We start from the raw sequence: 10,230 nt of genomic DNA, 5'->3' as shown, positions 1-10,230 counted from the left end.
TTCCAACGTCTTGAAAATGAGTTAGCAGAGTGTCGTGGGAATAAAACTGATTCTTTCTCTTCCCTCGTTAAATCAACGCCACATCATCAAAAATGGTGATGTGTTACGGTAATTAATGCGATGAAACCTAGACTAAGGCTCCCCGGTGCGACCCTGATCCCGTGATCCGGCCGGCGCCCGTGGTCTCAAAGCGGAGTTGCCATTGGTCCCCGCCGCGCCGTTGGACACTTGGACTTCCTCTGGTCCTTGCGTTTCCCGCTGTCCAACCAGGCGGGGCCCCCTGTTTCAATTCGAAGGCCCACGTCACGGAGCTGGATATGATGCTCGACCACGTCGACAGGCCGCGCTGAGATCGCGCACCAACCAGGCAACCACCGTCCGATCGACGTCGTTCTCGCCGGAGGGGGGGAGCGTGAGCGCGACGCCGCTGACCACTGACCTGCCCCGTTGTCTGTGTACATGCTCGCAGTGTCAAACGCGGGAGAGGACCGGAGAATTCGACGGATTCTACTGAAGAGTCGACAAACCAGGTGTGCACAGCCGAGTAGCGTCCGTGGGCTGCACTCGTACGCTCGGTCCCGGTGGTCGCCTCGAGAATCATTGGATAATGGATACATATTTACATGTTCGTCTACAAGTTTGAGCAGGAACCTTGCTTAGTGTCGCCGCCTGACTTTTTCAGCGTCCAAGCTTTTCAAGCATGGACTCGCAAAAAAAGAGAGAAGATTTTCAAGCAATGGACCGTGCCTAACAGTCTTCATAGGAAATTAGCACATCAAGCGGTGGTTGGTACATGGTACACGCACTCAAATGATCTTATTTGCTTAATGTTTACCCATACAACAGCTACGGAGGTCCGCATGGAAAAAGGGACCAGGCTGAGGTGGCCACCATTGCCCGCATCCTCCATCTGTTGATCTAGTCGTTGTTGGAAATTTGGAATCAGTTGTCAACATTGGGAGTTGACAGAGAGTCCCCACCTGGACTGAGGCAATTGATCGAGGAACAGATACGCCTCCCAAAATGGACACCTAAGCTTCGAAATTTAATGAATTTAAATTTTCGACACACAAAATCACTGTCCGACTCATACGACTAACTTTGAATTCAAACGCAAACGAAAAAGGACTCATTACTGTGGTGGTTGGAAACTAGAGAGGAAATGAAATGATAGAACATTCCAATGGGCTGTGGCAAAGGAAAGACAAATACGCTCGAGGGGACAAGTAAATGATTCTCAGCTTCATCATCGGTCTTGATCACGCCAAATTTTGGTAACCTTGAGGAAATGATGCATAAATAAATTGTTCAAAAATTTAAACCGCTGAAGAATACCTTGGTGTACTAGCTCAGGCTCACTGAAGATGGGCCTCAGAACTTCGAGGACGATAATTTTTATCACTAATTTGTCATCGGTGCTCGCACTTTTATAGTTTTACGTAGTGCACGTTCACTATCTCTAGCAGGAAGTAGCAAGCCATTTGATAGCATATTCCTGCATCTGCATTCTGTAGGGCATGCCTTCCAGCACTGCCCCATGAACCGTCCTGCATCTGTATTCATGGAGCGCTGTTACCGTACATGGCCAATTGCAAAACTGCAATGCCTCAACAGTTGTAGTGTGACAGAACCTGCTAGAAGTCTTTTCAAAAAAAAAAATACAGAACCTATTAGAAGCATGCCTCGCCTACTGTATGATTGGAGTAGAACAAGAGTCCACGCCGCGGATGATGGATCCGGACGGTGAGCCGGTGAGGGCGGATCCATCCGGCAGCCTCCACGTGCCCACCGCCAGCAGGGTGAGCGGCCCAACCAGCCATCCAACGGCGTTCGATCCCGCCGTGCCGGTCAACCCACCACCCCACTCCCCCGCGGAACGGCATCGGCATGGCATCTCGAGCGCGGATGTACCCCCGCCACCCCACTCCCCCAGCCAGTGACCAGTGGCCCCATGAGGCAGCAGAGCACGGCAGCAGCAGCAGCAGCAGCAGCGCGGCCAGCGCCGGGCACCGGACCACTCCCCGTTCGATTTCTCCGCGGCGCCCCAAGCCGACGACGCGAAGGCAAGCAGCGAGAGCATCGAGACCAAACGGAGCGGGTGGAAAAAAGGCTCGCCAAAAAGGGGAGGTGGCATAAAGCCCTAGCTGCTTTTCTCCGCCCGCTTCTCGCCATTCGCCAGGAGCAGGCTGCAGGCAGAGCAAGAGTGGTAGGTGCGCGCTCGTTCTCGTCTCCGCCCCTCGTCGCTTCCGGTCCACCCCTGCCGCGGCATTTCCCACCGGATTCGCTCCGGGCCCAACCGCCGCCCGGGGGCTTGGCGCGCGCCTGGCTGTAGGATCCATCTCCACTTAGATTCGCCGCCGCCGCCGGCGCTCGCTCTCCGGCTGGCTTGATCGGTTGCGACTTGCGAGGTACGACATCGCGCGTAGAAGCTGGCAAGCTGCTGGGCTGTAGCATGGGTTGGCCCCGGCCGCGATTGTGGAGTAATGTGTGTGGTAAGGTGGCATTTGGTTTGAGCTGAATCTGCTCCCAAGGTTTGGGAGCCGGAATGGTCAAGGCTCTAGTTCCTTGCTCCGTTGGTGTACTTATTTTTGGCACCACGGCGACTAGCGCAATGGCTTCTAGTCTCGTGATGTTGAAGTTTCGCTTGTTCAGCCTGTTAATTGGTCGGTGTGACAATTGGCCGCTGCGCCCAGTGTGTTAATTGGCCGCAGTAATCATTATGCTGGTTGCCTGATTGATAATGACGGAGAGGTCCACATCGCTGAACTTGCAGACCCTGTCCTGCCTGGGCTTGATTGGCATTTGGTGCCTCTTACTTGGCGTTGAGCTTTTAGAAGAGTCAACTCTGTGGAGTTAATGGCTTTGGCTTCTCGTGTCACATTGTGTTGCTGTAACTGTAATTTAGTTGTGCTATCTGATTATGCTGTGTCGTGTACCCCCGCTTACCTATGATTCGTTGTGTAGCAAACAACTCCATGTGGATCTAGTGTTGCTTTCTCCTATCAGATGGAAACATTTTCTCAGTTAATTCTTTTAAAAGATTCTTGCCATTCTCTGATTGAAATTTGATAAGTGCAAAACTTACCCAAATTTCTTATGCAGGTTAATATAGGATTGACACTTTCAACTCATTGGTCATCTATTTGTGATGGCTGCTGCTTTCAAAACAAGCGGCAGTTTTTGCAGCACACAACAGCATCAGTGGCTGCAGTCAACAAGGGATCAGATTTTACATGGTTCTTCTCACTCGAATGTCAAACAATGCAAAAGCAAGAAGATAAAAAAGCCTTTCCCACTTTGTGTTAAAGCTACTTCCTCGAAAGTGGAATTGGATTTTAATGATCCATCTTGGAAGCAGAAATTTCAGGAAGACTGGGAAAAACGGTTTAATTTGCCAAGTATTACTGATATATATGATCTGAAACCAAGGCCAACAACATTCTCACTCAAGAAAAACAGGTCTCACTCACCCCTTTATTCAGCATTGATTGAATTAGCTTTCTTCTAAGCTATTAAATATGTGTGCAGCACAATGTTTTCTCATGCAACACCATCTGCTAATCTGCTATTACTCTGGCAGAACTCCTACAGGTGATGAAAATGTGGATATGTGGAATGGATATGTTAACAACGATGATCGGGCACTTTTGAAGGTCAGTATTCCCTTAGGATAATTAGCATGAGGCATCACAGGAAGACTAGCTTTAAAATGAGTAATAAGGGTTTTGACTCAGAACCATCACAAAACTGTGTGAGGATAGTTAACCACTCTGTAACAGAAAAGGAGCTGTTGCTTTAAACAGTGGGACTTGGGAGTCTTCAATTCACAAATTTCAATGTTAGCTTTAAATTGATATGTCAATAGAAGCTATAAATAATGCAATATGTTATAAGTGGTTTTGGTAAAAAACCAACTAACTGATTCATAGGTCAATTGAAGCATTTCAAAGAATCTATTACACACGTTGTCGCAGCATCTATGGAAGCATACATTTTAGGAAACAAATTTGTTATGTTCTTATAGGATATGCTGTGCACTTAACATATCATCCTTCTGTAGGTTATAAAGTATTCCTCGCCTACTTCTGCTGGAGCAGAGTGCATTGATCCTGACTGTAGTTGGGTGGAACAATGGTATGTTTTCCTTGATGTCTGCTTGTGCGCCGCCGCCGCTGTTGTACCAACTTTCACCTTTTGTTTTCAACAACAAAACACCTGTTTGATGTTTATTCAATTTAACTCATTAGAAATTTAGAATGCTAGAAGGATGAATCAGTGATAAACAGCTTTCTGTAGGGTGCATCGAGCAGGACCACGCAAGGAGATATACTATGAACCAGAGGAAGTAAAAGCTGCCATAGTTACCTGCGGAGGGCTCTGCCCTGGTTTGAATGATGTCATCAGACAGGTTCTTATCTTTAAGAAATATCCATACATTTCTGTAGTTTCCACATTTCAAACTCAAACTTTTGACATTCACGGCAAACATCAACTTGAATAAGGTTAAATCAGCTATGGCCATTTTAGCATTAGGGTCTTAGGGATATGAAAGTGTGCTTACTGCTTACCCTATAATTGCTCCAGTTAGCAAGCACTAAATCAAAATCTGAAAAAATGTTTAATTGAATTCAAGCTCAATCTCGTCGATACGCTTGATGTGAAGGGCCAGCATTCTGCACTTCATGTGATCAGTATTGTGCTTACTGCTTCCATTTTTTTTCCTCGAACGTGAATTACTGCTTCCTTTGATCCCCTGATCCTGAAGTAGAAATGCCAGCATTGTACTTCATCTTTTTCCTAAAACACAAATTACTGCTTCCATTTATCCCCTGATCCTGAACTAGAAATGGCAGCATTGTAACTCCCATTTCAAATATCTGATGCTATCAGCAGACATGTTCTGTATATTGTTAGTATATGCTTTTATTTCAATGGATGGTCTTTTCTCAATGCTTGGAAAACGTCCAGAATTCCAGATATATTCTCCAACTTTCATACAAAACAGAGTTGTATAACACATGACTTAGTGAATGCGTTTGCTTGCAGATAGTATTCACACTAGAGACCTATGGTGTTAAGAATATTGTCGGAATTCCATTTGGTTATCGTGGTTTTTTTGAAAAGGGCCTAAAAGAAATACCGGTAAGAATGCTTCTCTTTTTTATGTATCATTTTCAGAAACTTATTGCTCATGATCACGATGTTCTCAAGTTTTGTTTCGATAATATCATCCAGCTTTCACGTCATCTAGTGGAGAATATAAATCTTAATGGTGGGAGTTTTCTTGGAGTTTCTCGTGGTGGAGCTAAAACTAGCGAGATTGTTGATAGTATACAGGTAAGCAATATGAGGTTTTAATATTTAATAGTTATTCCTCTTCTACAATGATACAAATACAATTTTGTAGGCCAGGAGAATTGACATGCTTTTTGTACTTGGTGGAAACGGTACCCATGCAGGGGCAAATGCTATCCATGAAGAGGTTCTTATGTCTCTATTGTTCTTTTCATTTCTTAATTCACTATTATGTTTCCTGCCTATTATGCGTCCTTATAAGTGTTTTTCTGTTTGTGAATGAACAATCCTTTCAAGTCAATATTCTTGGTTAAATAAGCATTCTACTACACCATGAATCTTTGTGGAATCCCTTTTAGTTTTTAGCGTTACTTCTGCCCAAAACAAAAATAGTTATCGATGCACATGTGTGTACAAAAATATGTCTTTTCTTCTGAGTCCATCTTGCCTTCTTGATTTGTCATATTGAAGGTTATATCAATTTATATTCATCTGCCCACAATTGCAGTGCCGTAAGAGAAAGCTGAAGGTTTCAGTTGTAGCAGTTCCAAAGACCATCGATAATGATATACTTTTGATGGACAAGACATTTGGTTTTGATACAGCTGTGGAAGAAGCCCAACGAGCAATTAATTCTGCCTATATAGAGGTAGGTTGATGGTACTTGCTTTGTAGGCTGTTCTGAAATTGACATTGTTAGAGATAAAAGATTTTTAAGGGAAGATGTAAATACTCTACTGTTCTTAGGCACGTAGTGCATACCATGGTATTGGTTTGGTCAAATTAATGGGAAGAAGCAGTGGGTTTATTGCAATGCATGCTTCCCTTTCAAGTGGGCAGGTCGATGTTTGTTTAATACCAGAGGTATGCAAATGTTACTCTTACTAAGCTTAAAACTACCAATTTTCCCCCTCATGCATGGATGTACCAACAGAAGCTTACAATATGAATGAAGGTCCCATTCACTCTAGATGGAGAATTCGGTGTTTTGCGGCACCTCGAGCATTTGTTAAAGACAAAGGGATTCTGTGTGGTTTGTGTTGCAGAAGCTGCAGGACAAGTAAGCAAAAAATTCACAGCTGTTTTTGGCCTCTAGCTACTTCTGTTCCACATATATAGTGGCAACGAAGATGAGAATAGAATCCAACTATTCAGCCTTTTTTTTGCCCTTTTCTCCCCTTTTTGCTACAGGATCTACTGCAAAAATCAGGTGCAACTGATGCATCAGGAAATGTGATATTCAGTGACATTGGTGTTCACATGCAACAGAAGGTCTGTATTTGAGAAGTTTTTTCCTTGGGTGGATTTTATAATTTATTGGTTGTTCTGTGATGTAGGAGTAGCATCTAAAGTAATAACGATTAAAGTATATTTTACTGCTATCTGCTCATTTGCAGTTGCTAAACCAAAGATTTGCCGGTCCTTTTTGTTTTCTGTTACTGTGTCCTCTTCAGAAATCACTGATAATATATTTGACATTAAACGATGTTACTTTCACTCTACAGATTAAGATGCATTTCAAGGATATCGGTGTTCCAGCTGATGTGAAATACATTGACCCAACTTACATGGTTCGGGCATGCCGTGCCAACGCATCTGATGCAATCTTGTGCACTGTACTTGGACAAAACGCCGTAAGTTGCCTCTTGTTCTTGCTCGTCTTTCTAATTGTACGCGCAGGGTATGCTCGCGTTAGCTAGTTCCTTATGACGACGCCCGCAGGTCCATGGAGCATTTGCGGGCTTCAGCGGCATCACTTCTTGCATCTGCAATACCCACTATGTCTACCTTCCCATCACGGAGGTCGTCAAGGCGCCGAAGCGCGTGAACCCCAATAGCAGGATGTGGCATCGGTGCCTCACGTCCACTGGTCAACCCGACTTCCACTGACCTGCCGTCGGCATTGTGTGACCAAAGCTGCAGAAGTTCCAGCATTAGATGATTCATCATTCTTTTTTGCTGATGGGCCCACTCACAACACGAGGTTCCAAGATGATAGCCAATAATTCCATACTGGGATTAAACTTGGATGGTTTGTTCGCAAGGTTGTGCTTGTCCGTTGTTCTGAAGCGCTGGATGTAGGCAGATTTGCCTTGAAATAATAAGGGAGTCTGAGGCGACACTTCTTTTCTTTGTCTGTGGTTCAGAAAAGTTTAACGTGCAAACAGTATACTTAGTTCCTCCCATATGGTTTGTAAACTGTTCTCCGGCCTAGCTCAGGCAGCCGAATGCCCTGTTTGCCTGTTTCGGCCGGCTGCCTTGAGTGAGCGAGCTCAACTGCGGAAAGGAGATCAGCCACGGGCCGTCGCCCTGCGTATGAACGTGCTCAGAGGACGCCCGGTGCCACCGGCAAAGGCGAGCGCTGATTCCTCGCCTCCTTGGGCCCAGATCAGGTTTTGAACTCCATGCCCATACAGTTCATGCTCTATTACTCGTTGTTTCGAAGGCAGAACCACATAACATGACCTAGTAATTCCGTACGGCTAACCATGATTACTAATGCCATGATTTATGGAAATACTCACACCGGCCAGTATCTTCAGATAGAGACTAGGAATCCTGAGGTCTGTCTCCGTGCTGGATATGACGGTTTAAGTACAAGAGCTGAAGCAAATGGGTAGGATAGGAACAGCATTTCGGTCTTGTAGCAGGGAACGTTAAACGCAGAGGTATGAAGTAGGAACAGGTACAGCAAGAACACTCAAATTTTCGTCCCTATAAATGTTTTTTTTTGGCCAACACAAAACATCGTCATCTGAAAAAAAAAAGTTACAGCATTGTAGCAGAGATAGTTACAGAAAGCAGATTAAGCTAATGTACGTTTCTTTTCTGCTCTATTTTCTTTCCTCTTTGGCGCAAAGTTAAAGAACAAAGCCACTTGGCTGGAATTGCTTGCTAGGACACCGTGCACTCCAACCAGAAACACTATGTAGATTCACTTCTTTTCTCGATTAAAGTAAAGAGAATTCAAGCTTTAGGAATCCCCAAGCAGCATGCCATCATGTGGATGGCTATATAATAATAGCGAAAAGTCCGGTTTACACCTCGCAAAAATCCAATTTTCAACCTTAAACTATAAAACCAGATAAAAGAGGCTATCCAACTGTTAAAACCGGACAAATTTGACCCATTAGGGTGGTTTTGAAGGTGGTTTACCATTTTATAAAAATTAAAAATATTCAAATTTAAACTAAGAAATTGTTTTCCATTTTGTGAAAATTAAAAATATTCAAAATTAAACTAAGAAATTCATAAGTAATTCATTTTAAATCCAAAAAATATGAAATGAGTATCAATTTTTTTTAAAAATACAACCTATATATTGGCACTATACTTGTCAGTTATTCAGATCCATTTTTTTATATTCATAGTATTTAGTTGCTTGTAATTATGCATATTATTTTTGAATAAATAGGATTCAAATAGAGCAATAATAGATAGGTTATATTTTTAGAAAAAATTTGGTACTAGTTTCATATTTTTCTGATTTAAAATAAATTAGTTTTGATTTTTTAGATCTAATTAGAATTTTTTATTTTTTTGAAAAAAATACAAAACCACCTTCGAAACTACCCTAGAGGCTAAATTTGCCCGGTTTTAATAGTTGGATAATCTCCCTTATTTATCCGGTTTCGTAGTTTAAGGTTGAAAATCGGACTTTTTCTAAAAAGGGTGTAAACTGAACTTTAAAAAAAGGAGCAGTTTAAACCTCAACAGAGATAAGATCGGATATAGCAATAAGCTACTTCTCTGCCAATCTTTGAAAGTTGAGCTGGAGCCTGGAGGGCATAAATCATGAAATGGCAAAACAAAAGCATAAATAAGATCATTGAGCACGATAAACTAAGTACTATAATAGTTTCCCTCTTTCCTTTTAATTTACCTAGGATAGAGAGCATCTTGGTTTTAACGGATTTTCTAAAGCATAAAGCAAATAGTTTGCTGTTCGTTAAATGCGCCACGGAACAACACTTCTCTTCTTTACAGAGGTGGCGTGGTGTGCAGGACAGCAAAGAGGAGAGACCGAGGAACCGGTCTAAAGATTCTTGGCTGCTTCCCAAGGTTTGTGGCATGGTCTCTTTTATCCATCGTGTCAGAACATTCTAAAACACAGTCTTACGTATCCCTCCAAGCTGCATGCATATGATTGTGATAGAATCTATCTAAATACCCTCTTGCTACCTCTTTCTCTTTGATCATCTGCACCTAATATATATAGGACTGTGGAAGTAGCAACGGCCATTTGCCTGCCTGCATGTATATAGATGACAAACTAGTGATACTCAGAGAAGGAGACATTGCAGGTTGAAATGGCAGTGCTTGCAAAGAGGCTCCTGGCCATTCTTCTATGCCTGTTGCTGTTAGCTCATCAGCAGAAGGCATACGGCTTGAAAGGCATTCATCTTTTCTTCAGAAGACAAGGGAACAAGCCGCGGATGCTTGCTGAAAGGACTGTTGTCAGCCTCCACAGCAAGGGATTCCCAGCCAAGAGAGCTTCATCGGTTGATCCAAACAGGATGAGTGACAGAAGAGTCCGGAGGGGGTCTGATCCCATACACAACAGATGTTGATGCTTCAGCAGATACCAGACAGTGAGTGGATCGGATTTGTGGCACTGAAGAGGAGGACATCGGCAATAAATCAAATCAAGGTTGCAGCACTTGATGTGAAGATCCTAAAGGTTTCTTTTTTTTCATTTTCACGTTGTCTTCTATTTATTGTTTCGACTTTGTTCTACAGTTTCATTGTTGGTCATTTATGTCCTTGTTAATTATTCCGCAGTAGATATAGTTGTAAGAAAGCTTATTGTAAAATGATGCTGAGGTCCTGCATTAATCAAGAAGTCGTTTTGTACAATGCGCGAAAATACTTGGACATCTGTTGTTTAACTCAGTTTCCAGCAAGGAATTGAGGGGAATAATAAGGTTGCTTTGT

The 10,230-nt window shown here is 43.1% G+C and overlaps 1 protein-coding gene across 3 annotated transcripts; it reads left to right on the top strand.

Moving 5' to 3' along the window:
- Window positions 1–1,974: 1,974 nt before the first annotated feature.
- LOC112896320 (ATP-dependent 6-phosphofructokinase 5, chloroplastic-like) lies at window positions 1,975–7,481 on the top strand. 3 transcript variants are annotated; one of them, XM_025964254.1, is made up of 14 exons: window positions 1,975–2,206; window positions 3,103–3,459; window positions 3,581–3,653; window positions 4,061–4,134; window positions 4,297–4,408; window positions 5,047–5,142; window positions 5,236–5,337; window positions 5,408–5,482; window positions 5,804–5,944; window positions 6,043–6,159; window positions 6,251–6,355; window positions 6,487–6,567; window positions 6,801–6,929; window positions 7,018–7,481. In XM_025964254.1, the coding sequence occupies exons 2-14, from the start codon at window positions 3,149–3,151 to the stop codon at window positions 7,183–7,185; spliced, it is 1,584 nt and encodes a 527-aa protein (XP_025820039.1). In that variant the 5' UTR covers window positions 1,975–2,206; window positions 3,103–3,148; the 3' UTR covers window positions 7,186–7,481. The 3 variants fall into 3 exon arrangements, with proteins under 3 accessions (XP_025820039.1, XP_025820038.1, XP_025820037.1); XM_025964253.1 differs by having other exon boundaries at window positions 1,975–2,408; XM_025964252.1 differs by having other exon boundaries at window positions 1,976–2,210.
- Window positions 7,482–10,230: the final 2,749 nt, after the last annotated feature.

This window comes from Panicum hallii, chromosome 6 (assembly GCF_002211085.1).
Source record: "Panicum hallii strain FIL2 chromosome 6, PHallii_v3.1, whole genome shotgun sequence".
Classification (NCBI taxonomy): domain Eukaryota; kingdom Viridiplantae; phylum Streptophyta; class Magnoliopsida; order Poales; family Poaceae; genus Panicum; species Panicum hallii.
The sequence above is the reverse complement of the archived record's forward strand: the minus strand, read 5'-3'. Positions and strand labels throughout refer to the sequence as shown.